General features: G+C 57.3%; 3 protein-coding genes across 25 annotated transcripts in view; 1 reads left to right on the forward strand and 2 right to left on the reverse strand.

Moving 5' to 3' along the window:
• Positions 103-5,359, forward strand: DNAJB13 (DnaJ heat shock protein family (Hsp40) member B13). Of its 12 annotated transcripts, none has more exons than XR_002434234.1 (9): positions 103-245; positions 340-443; positions 1,023-1,184; positions 1,563-1,720; positions 1,864-1,977; positions 2,478-2,591; positions 2,801-2,877; positions 3,194-3,401; positions 5,223-5,359. XR_002434234.1 is itself a non-coding variant. In XM_021384161.1 (9 exons), exons 1-8 carry the CDS (start codon positions 178-180, stop codon positions 3,345-3,347), a joined length of 951 nt encoding a protein of 316 aa, XP_021239836.1. In that variant the 5' UTR covers positions 103-177; the 3' UTR covers positions 3,348-3,375; positions 3,461-3,672. The 12 variants fall into 12 exon arrangements, 7 of the variants coding, with proteins under 7 accessions (XP_021239836.1, XP_021239835.1, XP_021239837.1 ...); XR_002434233.1 differs by lacking the exon at positions 5,223-5,359 and adding an exon at positions 3,532-3,672; XM_021384161.1 differs by lacking the exon at positions 5,223-5,359 and adding an exon at positions 3,461-3,672 and having other exon boundaries at positions 3,194-3,375.
• On the reverse strand, positions 3,674-7,368 carry LOC110392152 (mitochondrial uncoupling protein 3-like). 2 transcript variants are annotated; one of them, XM_021384153.1, is made up of 7 exons: positions 7,085-7,368; positions 6,137-6,267; positions 5,816-6,026; positions 5,213-5,410; positions 4,474-4,575; positions 4,216-4,396; positions 3,674-4,136 (listed from the first exon to the last, which is right to left on the reverse strand). In XM_021384153.1, exons 1-7 carry the CDS (start codon positions 7,329-7,331, stop codon positions 4,031-4,033), a joined length of 1,176 nt encoding a protein of 391 aa, XP_021239828.1. In that variant the 5' UTR covers positions 7,332-7,368; the 3' UTR covers positions 3,674-4,030. The 2 variants fall into 2 exon arrangements, with proteins under 2 accessions (XP_021239828.1, XP_021239829.1); XM_021384154.1 differs by having other exon boundaries at positions 6,137-7,116.
• C2CD3 (C2 calcium dependent domain containing 3) overlaps positions 7,266-13,379 on the reverse strand; it is a 44,841-nt gene continuing 38,727 nt past the window's right edge. For 5 of the 11 annotated variants that reach the window (XM_021384135.1, XM_021384131.1, XM_021384132.1 and 2 more), the window contains 2 exons: positions 13,204-13,297; positions 7,266-7,933 (listed from right to left, as the gene is read on the reverse strand). In XM_021384135.1, coding sequence (XP_021239810.1) covers positions 7,793-7,933; positions 13,204-13,297 — 235 coding nt within the window. In that variant the 3' untranslated portion in view covers positions 7,266-7,792. Of the gene's footprint in view, positions 7,934-9,071; positions 13,298-13,379 lie in introns of those variants that run through there. The other 6 variants (XR_002434228.1, XM_021384138.1, XR_002434229.1 and 3 more) reach the window with 6 other exon arrangements.

The following is a 13,379-nucleotide window of genomic DNA, read 5'->3' on the forward strand; positions in this document are numbered from 1 at the left end:
CGTCGCGTCGGGCCCGGAAAATGGCGGCGGGGCCGAGAGAACTACGGTTCCCGTCGTGCCCCGCGCGGGGAGAACCGGAAGTGCCGCCGGAAGCGCAGCCAGGAGCCGGAAGTGCGGCCTGGCCCCGTTGCCGTGGCGACCCCGCGCGGGCTGCGTATCCATAGCGACGGGGCCGCCATGGGTCAGGACTACTACGCCGTGCTGGAGCTAGGCCGCGGGGCTACGGACGCCGACATCAAGAAGGCGTGAGGGGGGGACGGGGGACGGGGGTCGGGGCAGCGGGCTGCCTCAGTTCTACCTGGCGGGGGCTGCAGGCCGCGCTCTGCTCGCCCCCTGCAGGTACCGGCTGCTGGCCTTGGAGTACCACCCGCAGAAATGCAAGAAGCCGTGGGCGCAGGAGCGCTTCCGGCAGCTGGCGGAGGCCTACGACGTCCTGAGCGACCGTAAGCGGCGAGGGCTGAGCCTTGTCATCTCCAGGGCTGGGCACCCACAGCTCTGGGCTGCAGCGCTGGGGCCTCGCTGCCTCTGGGGAAAGAAATTCCTCCTCACATGTAACCTAAATTTCCCCTCGGATAGTTTAAAGCCATTCCTTCTTGTCCTATCACTATAAGATTGTGTGAAAAACCCCTCTGCCTCCTGTTTGTCAGCTCCCTTAAGGCTCTGGAAGGTCGTAGTGAGGTCTCCCTGCAGCCTTCCCTTCTCCAGGCTGAGCACCCCCAGCTCCCTCAGCCTGTCTCCATAGAGAGCTGCTCCATCCTCTGAGCATCCCCGTGCCCTCCTCTGGACCAGCTCCCACATCCCTCCTGTGCTCCAGACGGGGCCTCATGAGGGCAGACAGAAGGGGACAGTCCCCTCCCTGCCCACTGCCCAGGGGACTGCTGCCTTCCAGGCTGTGAGCACGCACTGCTGGCTCCTGTCCTATTTTTCTCCACCAGAACCCCCATGTCCTTCTCTACAGGGCTGCTCTCGGGGCGTCCTTCTCTCAGTACAATGGCTGTTCCCAATCCCTCCTTGTCCCTTAGCTGTGAGGAGAGGCATCTACGACAGGTTTGGTGAAGAAGGTCTCAAAGGCGGCATCCCTGTGGAGTCTGGGGGTGAGGACGCCTGGACCGCCGGGTACGTGTTCCACAACAACCCTGACAAAGTCTTCAAGGAGTTCTTTGGAGGACACAACCCCTTTGCAGGTGGGTGGCTGCTCTGCTGCCATCCCCGGAGCAGCCTTTGCCCCTTTTGGGGCTGTGCTCACTACCAGCCCCTGAACTTCGAGTTCTGTGTCAGTGCTTCCTCCTCATAGACCTCGAAGCCCTCCCAGCCCCACCCCCACCCCCTGCTGTGGACTGGCTGCCCCCAGCTCAGGCTGCCCAGGGCCCATCTGTGCCCTTGTCACCTTCAAGGATGGGGCACCCCCAGCTCTGGGCAGCAGTGCTGGAGTCTCACCACCCTCTCCGTGAAATATTTCCCCAACATCTAACCTCCATCTCCTCTCTGCTGGAGGTTTTCTTCTCTCTTTCACCGTGGGACTGGGGTTTAGAGCCCTGCACCCCCTGTGCTGCCCCATGCAGAGTTCTTCACCAAGGATGGCTTGGAGGTGACCCTGCCCTTTGGAGGGCTGCGAGGACGAGGCGTGATAAAGCAGGACCCCCCGATGGTGTGGGACCTCCACGTCTCCCTTGAAGACCTCTTCTTCGGCTGCACCAAGAAGATGAAGATCTCCCGCCGGGTAAGGGCAGAGCTTGTGCCAGGCAGGGTGAGGACCCCTTCCCCCCACCAGATCACGTTGGCCCGGGTGCATCCAACCCGGCCTGGAGCTGCTCTGACAGCGGGGGTTCCCCTGCTACATCTCCAAGCTCATCCACCCCGCAGGTGATGAACGAAGACGGCCAAACGAGCACCATCAGGGACAAGATCCTGATCATCGACGTGCAGCCCGGGTGGAAGCAAGGCACCAGGATCACGTTCGAAAAGGAAGGAGACCAGGTGACCACCGCGGCGTGAAGCTCTGGGCTGGGTTCCCTCAGGCACAGCCGGGTGCTCTTTGCAGATTTCCCATTTCTGCTGTGTCCCTGCAGTGGGAGCTCAGCGTTGTTGCTCTGCCTCCGCTCCCGCGGGGACACGTGGCTGTGCTGTGTCCTTAGCACTGACCCAGGGAAGTGATGGGTTCCTCTGGGGCGCGGCCGCGCTGCTGTGCTCGGAAACAGCAAGAAAGGAGCCACTTCTGCCTGCCTTTATCTTGGGCTAAACATAACAGAAAGGGATGCTGCTCTGCCTGCCCCTCACCTTTGCAGAACTCACTCTGGATTCCCTTGGCTTAGCAGGAGACTTGGATAAAACATGTTGTTGGTTTTTATCCCCTAAATGAAGAAAATCAGTCTCTCTTGCAAGCCAGCAACAAAGGGGCAGCTATTGGTGTCCCCTTGCCCTGTATAAAACCGTGTATCAAACCATTCCCAGATCTCTTTTTTTCCCCCCTTTTTTAGGGTCCAAACATCATTCCAGGCGACATCACCTTCGTTGTCCAAGAGAAACCTCACCCGAGGTTCAAAAGAACCAACGACGACCTCGTTTACGTGGCCGATATCCCCCTGGGAATGGTGAGGAGCGAAGGGAGGGGACGTCCAGCTGTCGTTTGCCTTCAGCCAGGGGCTGCAAAACGTGCAGAGGAGGGAGGGCAGCGCAGGGCTCGGGTCCTCAGCCCCTTTGGTTTGTGGGAGCTGTCCTGCTCTGCCGCCCCACTGCTCGCATGGTTAAGGACAGGGGTCCCTGTGCGGCCGCAGCTCGGGGTCCTGCTCTGAATCTGCAGGCGCTGGTCGGCTGCACGGTGGACGTGAGGACGCTGGACGGGCGGCTGCTGAACATCCCCATCAACGACATCGTGCAGTGAGCAGCGCGCTCGGGTTGGGGGTGGGTGCAGAGCTGCGGGTGAACAGGTGCTGCGGGTAAACCTCCATGCACCGCGGGTTGTTGGAGCTCAGAGCTTCCTGAAGCCCCCGGCTGCTCCTCCTGCGTTCCTGGGTGCTCCAGGAGCTTTGGGCAGCAGGCTGGAGGCTCCCAGCCCGCAGGCAGAGTCCCACCGTGCTCTGCTCACGCCCTGCTGGCAGGGGAGGCGTTGGGCACCTCTCAGTGGGGTCCCATCTCCCCCCATCTGGGGATGGGAGCACCTCGCCACCCCTCTCAGCCCCATCTCGCTTTGCAGCCCCACGTACTGCAAAGTGGTGCCGGGGGAGGGGATGCCGCTGCTCGAAGACCCGCGGCGCAGGGGTGACCTCCTCATCCGCTTCAACGTCTGCTTCCCCAAGCGCCTCACGCCCGACAAGAAGCTGCTGCTGAGGAGAGCGCTGCTGTCCTAGGAGCTGCCAGCCCCCTGCTTTCCTCCCAGTAAGGCTGTCGGCGCTGGGAGTAAGGTAAAAATGGGGGATTTCCCCTGGTGCCAGGACCCTGTCCACCCACACATTGCTCCCAGCAGCCTGGCTCCGCTCCCCTCGTGTTCTGGGGCACCAATTGCTGCCCTCCTCGCTTCGTTCTGCACTGCAGCATTCCCAAGGGGCTGATCCTCTTTGGCAAGACCAGAATCATTCAGGAAAAGACCCCGAGGATTGCAACCCAACTGCACCTCCGGGCCAGGAGAAAAACCCTACCCTCCCCCATAATAAAAATAAAGCAAAGGAGCCCCAAGTCCTGCTGCGACAGACCCCATAGGGGCGATTTATTTGAAGCATCAGCGAGGAATACCCGGCCTCACCGTGTCCCCCACCCACCACGCTCCTTCCCACCTCTCTTCCCCCAGGCAGCACTGCTGTTCCTGGCTGGAAAACCTTGACCCCTCCATCCTTCCTCTCCCTGCTCTGCTCTGGACACCTCCATCCTTCCCTTCTTTGCGTTTCTCCTCCCGCTGGTCCCTCACGGGGCTGCCCTTGGTCCCTCTCATCCCGTGGGTTTGGAGACCTTTGGTACCTCCGCTCCCCGCTGCTTCAGCAATTAATGTAATTGACTGCTGCAACTCGTCAGCGCTGACGAGTGAGGCTGGAGGCGATCAGGGCGGCGCGGGCCGGGCCAGCATCACCACGCGCTGCAGCTGCTCATAGGAGATGAACATCACCACGTTCCAGGAGCCGAGGCGCAGGAAAGAGGGGACAAACCTGCAGGGAGGGATGACAGGGCCATTGGAAGGGACGTCCTCGGTCACTGCTTTGTGCCAGGCGGCGTTGAACCACTCACCCCTTGTAGAGGCCGGCGATGCCGTCCTGCAGCAGCAGGGCCAGCAGGCAGCTCGGCACGTTCCGGTACTGCCCGGGCCCGGCGTTCATGTACCGCGTCTTCACCACGTCCACCGGTGACGCCACCACCGTGGCGCAGAATCCGGCCCCGAAAGCGGCCACGAAGTGACAGGGAACGTTGTCTGTGGGGCGGAACGGGGGTGAGGGCTTTTGGGGACCGGGATGGCGCGTGGGGCCGTGTCCCCGGTCCCGTCCTCACCTGTCATCAGCTGCGCCCGCAGCAGCGTGTCCTTGATGAGGTCGTAGGTGACGAGCTCGCCGCAGTTGATGATGGCGTTGCGGGCGATGTTGGGCAGCGTCCCTGTGGGGATGGCGGTGGTGTTGGGATGGGGCCCACGGCCTGGTGGGTGCGTGCCCCGGTGCCACTGTCCCTATCCTCAACCCTGTCCTCGTTCAAGGCTCAGAGCTGGGGTCTATAGAATCATTAAGGCTGGAAAAGCCCTCCAAGATCCCCAAGTCCAACCCCAGCCCAGCCCCACCATGCCCGCTGACCGTGTCGCTCAGTGCCACATCCCTACAGCTCTTGTAGAAATCCTTCACCTTTTAAGGAGGTGAAGCCCTGGCACTGCAGCCCAGAGCTGTGGGTGCCCTCTCCCTGGCAGTGCCCAAGGCCATGGATGAAGCTATGGGCGCTGGGCTGCAGGAGGTGCCCCTGCCCATGGAGGGATTGGGGCTGGGGGGGCTGTGAGATCCCTTCCCACCAAAACCCCTCTGATGCTATGAGTCCCGTCCCGTCCCGTCCCATCCCATCCCATCCCATCCCATCCCTCATGCCATCCCATCCCATCCCATCTACCTTCCTCATCACCGTCTCCTCCTCCATCCCATTCCATTTCCACCTCCCTCTCTACCCCATCCCATCCCATGCCATTCCTATCCTCTTTCCCATTCCATCCCTATCCTCATGCCATGCCATGCCATGCCATGCCATCCCCTACCTCTCCACAGCCCACGCACTCCTTCCTCCCTGGCAATGGTCCTGTAGGCATCCACGGTGCCGCTGTACCGGCGGTTGCTCTCCGGCAGCGCCCCAAGAGCCTGGAACCGCACCTTGACCACGTCGGTGGGTTGGGCGCACGTCACCGCCACGGCCCCCGTGGTGCAGCCCGCCAGCAGCCGTGCCAGCAGCCCTGTGCCTGGGGAGGGCATGCATTGGGGACCCCATCCCCTGCCACAGGTAGGGACGGGGTGACTCTGAGGTTTGGGGGGTGCATTTTGGGAAGGGTTGTGCATCTGGGGCTGGGTTGGGCACGCTTGAGTTGGGTTGGTCCCCACTGAGGTAGGTGAACCCTACTGGGATGAGTTGTCCCCCATGGGGGTGGGTCGGTGCCCATTGGGGTGGGTTATCCCTACTGGGATGAACTGGTCCCCCATTGGGGTAGGTTGGTCCCCCGTTGGGGTGGTCAATCCCTACTGGGATGAGTTGTCCCCCATTGGGGTGGGTTGGTGCCCATTGGGGTGAGTTGGTCCCCCACTGGCGTGGTTGCACACCGGGTTGGGATGCACAATGGGGGTGGGGTCCCAGCCCCCACCGCACTCACTCTCAGCCCCTTTTGGGGTGTAGAGCTGCTTCACGGAGTCGTAGAGCCCGATGCGGATGGAGGCGAAGCTCATCTGCCGCTGCAGCCCGGCCACCAGCCCCCTGTAGAGGCTGCGGGGCCCCTCGGTCCTCACCATGGTGCTCAGCGTGCCCAGCACACCCCGGTACTCCACCGCGTTGGTGCTGCGTGGGATCCTCACCTCGCCCTGGATCTGTGGGGTGCCCACCGCGTCACCCCAGCTGTCCCCACTCGGTGGCACCGCCCTGGTGGCTCCTGGCACCGTGGGAGCTCCATCTCCACGTGGGGCTCTCGGGGCCGTACCTGCAGCCGCACTTTGGCGGTGTCCAGGGGGAAGGTGCAGAGGTCGGCGATGCAGGCGGCCGTCCCGGCGCTGAAGAACTTCACGGCGGCCGTGGGGGGCACCTCGGGGGGCTTCAGGCCCACCATGGTGGCTGGGAGAGAACGCAAAAGTTGGCAGTGGGACGCAGTGTCCTGCGGGGCTCCTGGCTCACGGATGGAGATGACAGCTCACTGCCGCAGCTCTGGTTGGCTTCAGACAAGCACGGAATCAAATCCCGCTCTGTTTCTGTGCATCCTTGGGGAAACCGAGGCCCAGAGCAGCCTGGCCCAGCCCCCTGACCCCCGGCGTCCCCCAGGGCCTTACCAAGGGGGCTCGGCTCCGTGTCCCCGTCTCACTCCTTCCACCTGCGTGTGGCCCCCACTTATATAGCACCCAGAGGACATTCCAGCGGCCGCGGGGATCGGGTGACAGCGCAACCCCGTCCCCCAGTGGCATTTGAGCCACTGAGAATGGGGCCACCTGGCAGCCCCAAGGAGTGATGGCATTTCAGTCCCTACGCCAGAGCTTTGGGGAAGCAGCACTTGAAAACACGACCTGGTCTGTCTGGGAGCCTGGGACAGACCCCCCCTGGCCCCAGCACGAGGCTGTCATTAATCCCACGCAGCTGCCAGGGCTGGGCTTGTTTACCGCAGGGATTTCCTGCGCCGCAGCCACCCCACGTGTCCCCCGCGCTCACATGGAGCAGCGTCAGGAACCCCCGAGTTCACATCCACGGGGGAGTACAGGCAACAAAAGCACTGTCCCCTTTGGAGGACAGCGATGCACGAGGGCTGTGGGGATGGGAAGCAGCTCCAGGATGGGCGAGAGATCAACAAAAGCCCCTCTTCTGGTTTCTTAAAACTCACAGCCATGGTGTTCCCAGGGCTGCCCAGTCCCCACTTTTGGGGCTGCCACCAGGACCCCCTCACCCCGCTCTGTTGCTGCACGGGCTGTGCTCCGACCTCGGGGATATTCAATCCCATTGGATGCACCCGGCAGTGCAGGCACACACAGCCAGAAATGGGCATCACCAACAGCGGTCCGACAGCGGCGCGGACGTAACGTAGCGTGGTTTGCAGCACGGGGATCTGGCATAGAGACGGACAGAAAGCATTTACAAAATAATTTATAATAGAAAAGTCCCGTATTTCTACGCAAACCCCTTTGTACACTCATTTTACAGCATCCTTGGTCTGGATGTACAGTGATTCTTCAAGGCCACGAGGAGGGGAGGGAGAGCCTCTCCCATCCCCACACATGGGCAGCGAAGCAGCAGTTCTCTGCTCTGCTCCAGGACGGCAAATTGTTCGTGTTCTCCATCCTTCGGGTCAAGGAGATGCCCCAGAATGGGATGTTTTACCCAAGTTGTATAAAAATGAGAGAAATTGCACAAGAACGAAGCTCAGCGGTTGGGGATCTGAAGAGCAAGTCGGTCAGCAGGGGGCTGAGCCTCACCTGGGACCTGCCCTTGGTGGGCCACCACGCTTCTGCTCCCTCTGAGTAAACCCCAGTTGGGCCAATTCATGGCCAGAGGCCGAGCCCCGCTGCTCCCACCTCCTCTCCCCGAGGCCGCGGTGTTTGTGACGTGCCAGGAACCGGCCGTGCCGTGGGATGCTCCTCCTGTGCTCTGATCCACGCTATTCCTTCTCGCGGAGCCGAGCGGAGAAGATCCTGGCGATCCTCCTGGCTTCCTCCTCCGAGAGCTCAGCTGGGACCAGGGTCGGCCTCCGCTGCGGCCGTCGGTACGGGATGGCCCCCGGCGCAGCCCCGCGGCCGCTCTGCGGAGAGAAGGAAGAAAACAGAAATGTTCTGCAGTGCAGAGCTGAGCCTCAGCGTCAGGCACAGGTCCCATCCGATCCCATCCCGTGAAAGCAGAGCAGCTTGCTGATAACCCTCAGTCTCAACCGCCAGGCAACCCTCCTGCTCCCCATGAGGTAAATGGGGAGAGGGGGAGAAGCCTGGATCTCATGGTTTTATTCACCCAGCTGTGTGAATAACGCGATAAAAGGCTCCGAACTATCCAGGAAAATAGATGGCCAGGGCCTGTAATGCTGCAGAAGCGTCCATTCTGAGAAGCGTGGAGATGCGGCACCGGGGGACACCGTGGGGGTGGGGATCCCGGAGGATTTCTTCAACCTGAACAATCCTGAGACTTTTATCATACTGAAAAGGATTCAGCAGGACCCAGGCCTGGAGCTTCTTCCATCTTGTGACATCTATACCGTGAACTCTTCATAGAATCATAGAATTGCTCAGGTTGGAAAAGACCTTCAAGATCATCAAGTCCAACCACAACCCAACCATACTGCCCTAATAACAACCCACCACTAAATCATGTCCCTGAGCACCACATATCCTATCCAGGATACAGTTTGGCCTTCTGGGCTGCCAGCGCACATTGCTGGCTCATGTTGAGTCTTTCACCCACTGACACCCCCAGATCCTTCTCCTCAGGGCTGCTCTCCAGCCATTCTCCGCCCAACCTGTATCTCTGCTTGGGGTTGCCCTGACCCATGTGCAGGACCTTGCCCTTGGCCTTGCTGAACTCCATGAGGTTGGCTTGGACCCACCTCTGCAGCCTGCCCAGGTACACAGGATGGCATCCCTTCCCTCTGGTGTGTCAGCTGCACCGCTCAGCTTGGTATTGTCTGCAAACTGCTGAGGATGCCCTCAGTCCACATCAGCTACAAAGATGTTCAGTAACATCGGTCCCAGCCCTGACCCCTGAGGAACACCGCTCATCACTGGTCTCCACTTGGACACTGAGCCGCTGCCCGCAGCTTTCTGAGTGCGACCACCCATCCAACTCCTTATCCATTGTTAAAAGCGATTCTAAAGGAGAAATTACATGAAGTTCATTTCCTTTGTTCTTTAAGTGCTGATTTGAAGATACTGTTCTTTTTACTCTTCTTCTTCGGGGAGAGGGAGGGGATGGATATGAAAGGTGCACGAGGTGGACCCTAAACAACTCAGGAAGTGCTTGCAGGAGAGGCACCACTCAGGCAGTGGCCTTCATGCTCGGCCAGAGGCTGCTGCAGAACTTGCTGTTCCTCACCCACGTTTTGCATACGGCACTGATGCAATAGCTTACCCCAGAAGAGCACTGTGCCCTTACACTGCAAATAGGGCAAGCAGAGCAGCTCCCTGCTGCGTTACAACGTTCCTGATGGTGGCTGGTGGGCTGTATGCTCCTGGTTGCCACACAGGAGGTGTGCTTGCCCAGCAGACTGAGCTTGTTCTGATAGAAGTGGGTAAAATCCCCCTGCCATTTCATACCACTGTGTCCATTTGCAGCAGCATACGTGTCCCCAAGGACCCTTCCAAGAAAGGATTTCCAACTGTAAGAGAGGCTCAGCAGCTCTTCTTTCTGTTTCGCTATTCCGAAGGCACAGCTGCGAACTGACAAGCACAGAGAGCATTCCAAGCTTGCAGACGTCCTCGGAAATCACATTCCCAGCTTTAGGTTCACCAACATCTTTGGGAGGTGGAGAAAGGAAGAGCTACGCTTCTGCACTTCCCTCTGCACAAGGCTGTTTTCTTTGAAATACCCCAGTTCCTTCCAGGCTCAGCACACAGTGAGACATTCTGGCCGCGTTTCGGAGCTGCTCCTTTGGCACCGAGCGGGCAGCTCCACGCAGGCTCAACTTTAACCTTCTGCATAGTTTCCAGAGCAAGGTCTTAAACATGTTTACACCATTCCTTGCTATGCCCGAGCCCAGGCAGTGCTCCTGGCTCGCTCTCTCTGTCCCCACTCCAACGCCGTCACTGGTGCCAAGTATCTGATGCTCAGCCACGGAGCACACACTGAGATCAGAAAATCCAGAGGAAGAGGAGCTACGCACAGATCACGCCTCACCTTTCTTTTTATAGAGATGGCTGCGGCACTGCAGGACACTTAAACCAGCCCGGGGTTCTCTGGTTGCTGCGTGCCAGGGATTTGGGCGAAGCAAACGGATTTCTGAGCATTTTCCAGGGGTCGGGGGTTTGCTTATTCCAAGGTCAGAGAATTTTGGTAACCTGGAAGGCAAACCGCATTGCAGCTCTGTGGTGCAGGAAGGCCTGACAGCCAGCTCTGGTTGTGCGCTAACGAAGTGCAAACAGATCTGTGTTAACAGGCTATGAACTTCCCACGGGGTCACCTCGCACCTACTTCTGCTTCTGGGCAGCAAAAGGTTTGCGTCAAACCGCGGGCAGCGTGCCTGCTCCCAAGTGGGGGAAGCAATGCAGCCTCCCACTCTACTTTTTCTGATCAGGAAAGTGATAAAAAGCATCAGCACTTCTGCTCAGCAGGTTAAGAGGACATATCTACTGGGTAACACCTCAGCTCTGGTTGAAACTAGATGATCTTTAAAGTCCTTTTCGACCCAGGCCATCCCATGATTCTATGATTCTGTGTCCCCTGGGTAACCTGAGTCAGGAAAAAGAAGAGATTTAATGGTTGCACCTGGAATGGGAACAGAGCAACATTACAACCGAGGAAGGGTGTTGGGAACAAAGAACCAACATCACAACCAAGGAAGGGTGTAAGGAACAAAGAACCAACATCACGACCAAGGAAGGGTGTTGGGAACAAAGAACCAACATCACAACCAAGGAAGGGTGTAAGGAACAAAGAACCAACATCACGACCAAGGAAGGGTGTTAGGAACAAAGAACCAACATCACGACCAAGGAAAGGTGTTGGGAGCAGTGTGAGAACCAACATTATAACCAAGGAAGGATGTTGGGAACAGAGCGAGAACCAACACCACAGCCAAGGAAAGGTGTTGGGAACAAAGAACCAACATCACAACTGAGGAAGGGTGTTGGGAACAGAGCGAGAACCAACATTACAACCAAGGAAGGACACTGGGAACAAAGAACCAGCATCACAACCAAGGAAGGATGTCTGCACCTTTGCTGGCTGCATTTAGAACAGCTAAAAGCCTCTTGTTCCGAAGGTGCCTCAAGTTCGTGTCATAAAAGTATTTCCTCTAATTTGCACTGAAAACACATCCACGCGAAACAACACTGGAAATATTATTGATGCTGAATAAAATTGGTTGCAGTGTATGTTTCTGATCCTTTTGGAATATTCATAGAAGAGATAATAATAATAATAATAATAATAAAAAGATGATTTAACTCTGCAACATGGGCCACCTACACCATGCCTGCGATAAAACAGTTGTAGCTTTATGGTAGCTATGATAACAGTGTTGGATGCTGCTAAATTGAGCCACGGGTAATTTTCCCCAGGTTATATGAGGAGACGGGCTGAGAGGACAAGTGCAGAGCTGCTGAACTTGAGAAGGGGCAGAAGTGGAGCCCAAGCTGCTGGAGCAGGCGGAGAGCAGCGACAAGCGTGGGACAGGGAAGCTGGGAAAGACCTCGGGAGCCAGGGCACTGAGATGTGGTGGAGAAAAAAAGGCCTAAGAACGTTCAGATTTTGAGAGGCTCTGCAGAACTCAGGTCCACGAGCTGCTGCAGATCCACGAGAAAACCCTTTTTTGTCTTGAAACACGGCCATCTTCTTTCGGCACGCCGGCCTGCTTTGCCCCCTCAGCGCTGCTTCTTCATTTGGTGTAAAAGAGAGGGAAAGCAGGGAGCCAGATGAGCTGGAGGCGTCAGGATCACGCCGATGCCAAGTGCCATGTGAGTGGCAGGGCTGTGCTGACCTGCGGAGGGGAGCAGCTCACATTTCGGCCCCGCCGCCGCCGCGCGCGGTGTTTGCTGAGCTGCGCGGAAACCAAACGAACCCAGATTTAGAAAGTGATGTTCGGAACAAAAATATGAGGGAGCAGTTCTCCTGAACGGCAGCGTCCCACTGACTTGAGCAGAAAACATCCTGTTCTCGTGGTGGCTGCGCAACACAGGACCGGGTCCTGTCCCAGCAGACACTTCCAAGTGCTACTGCAAAGGATTGGCTGTGGCTAACCACAGGTTTCAACAGGTTTAATGTCAGCTATATCCAAATAGGGCTTTGATAATATTCTCCCCAGTTATTAATCCCTTTCAGGGGTGCGTTTCTAGCTACTGAGCTTAGTGCTGCACAGAGGAATTCATGTAAGGTTGGAATTAACACTAAGCCATGGGTGTGAGGGATGATTTGGAGGTGCACAGGAGGGCAGAGAGCTTCCAGGAAGAAGCAGAAACTCTTCAGAGAAAGCAAAACTTGGAAGAGGGGCATGGCAGTGAGAGAGAGGGCAAGCGGGCACAGACAGAAGGGAACACAGAGAACTCTGAAGGGGAAACATGTCTGAGATTCTGCTTCGGATTTCATCTGAGACATTTGGATGCAGCATGAGAAGTATGCTTAATGAGTGCTGAGACGCACTGCAGGCTGGGTATCAGTCAGGTTAAATCCTGGGAAGCTGAAAGCATGCTCTGACCATGATGGCTCTGACAGAGCTCTGTATTTCCATCAGGAACAAGTGTCAAGGGCTTTAGAAAAAATATTAAAAAACATTAATCTGATTTACATAAGACTTAACCATGCAAAACAGCAAAAATTCATGCATTTCACCTGGGCTGCAAAGATATTTATTAACTGCAAGCAGCTTCCATGACTTCAGTGCTATCAGATCCTGCCTAGTTTTGTTCTGTTTAATCAAGTTTGTGATTATACCAATGTTTCTTACAGCATTTGTTTCATAGGTCACGGTGAGGGGAATGAATACCTCATCTTTTCTGCAAGAGGTAAATACGTAGCCCACATGGTGCAGGACTGAGATCCACATCAACAGCCCCACTGCAGCTGCAAAAGAATCACACTTAGAGCTCAAAACAACCGAGTCACCTCCTGCAACACAGAGGCACAAGTGTCACCAACAACACAGCCACTGATGCTGACATCCACCCTCTCTGAGAGAAGAGGGGTCAGAAAGACTCACCGTGGTTTGGAAACTGTCACAACCTCAGCACTGCCAGGCAAAGAAAGAAGGGGAGAAGTGCTGGATGATCTTTAAGGCCCCTTCCAACCCAAGCCAATATTCTACGATCCTATTCCTGCTTTAACAACTGCACTCCATCAAGCAGAACAATAAAGGAAGGGATGTCCCATACTTACTGTGGGAGGGTGAGAAGAGGTGCTGAGCATTCTCATGGAGGCTTCCATCTGCTGGGGCGGGAGGAAGAAGTTGGGAACAACTACGGGATCAGATCTGAGCACAGCTGTTAAGAAACAACCTTTGGTGGCAAGCAACGGCACAAAGCTTCACAGGAGCTGAGGGCAGGGAATGAGCC

The sequence above is a fragment of the Numida meleagris genome, chromosome 1, assembly GCF_002078875.1.
Source record: "Numida meleagris isolate 19003 breed g44 Domestic line chromosome 1, NumMel1.0, whole genome shotgun sequence".
In the NCBI taxonomy this organism is placed as follows: Eukaryota; Metazoa; Chordata; class Aves; order Galliformes; family Numididae; genus Numida; species Numida meleagris.

Bases quoted from the DNA above. Each gene is read 5' to 3' on its own strand.
- DNAJB13 (XM_021384159.1), top strand. From the start codon at position 178: ATGGGTCAGGACTACTACGCCGTGCTGGAGCTAGGCCGCGGGGCTACG. The intron at 444-1,022 runs GTAAGCGGCGAG...CTTGTCCCTTAG, and splicing joins CTACGACGTCCTGAGCGACC to CTGTGAGGAGAGGCATCTAC. The intron at 1,185-1,562 runs GTGGGTGGCTGC...TGCCCCATGCAG, and splicing joins AGGACACAACCCCTTTGCAG to AGTTCTTCACCAAGGATGGC.
- LOC110392152 (XM_021384153.1), bottom strand. From the start codon at position 7,331: ATGAGTGTACAAAGGGGTTTGCGTAGAAATACGGGACTTTTCTATTAT. The intron at 5,411-5,815 runs GTGAGTGCGGTG...TGCCCTCCCCAG, and splicing joins CACCCCAAAAGGGGCTGAGA to GCACAGGGCTGCTGGCACGG. The intron at 4,397-4,473 runs GTGAGGACGGGA...TCCGCCCCACAG, and splicing joins GCGGGCGCAGCTGATGACAG to ACAACGTTCCCTGTCACTTC.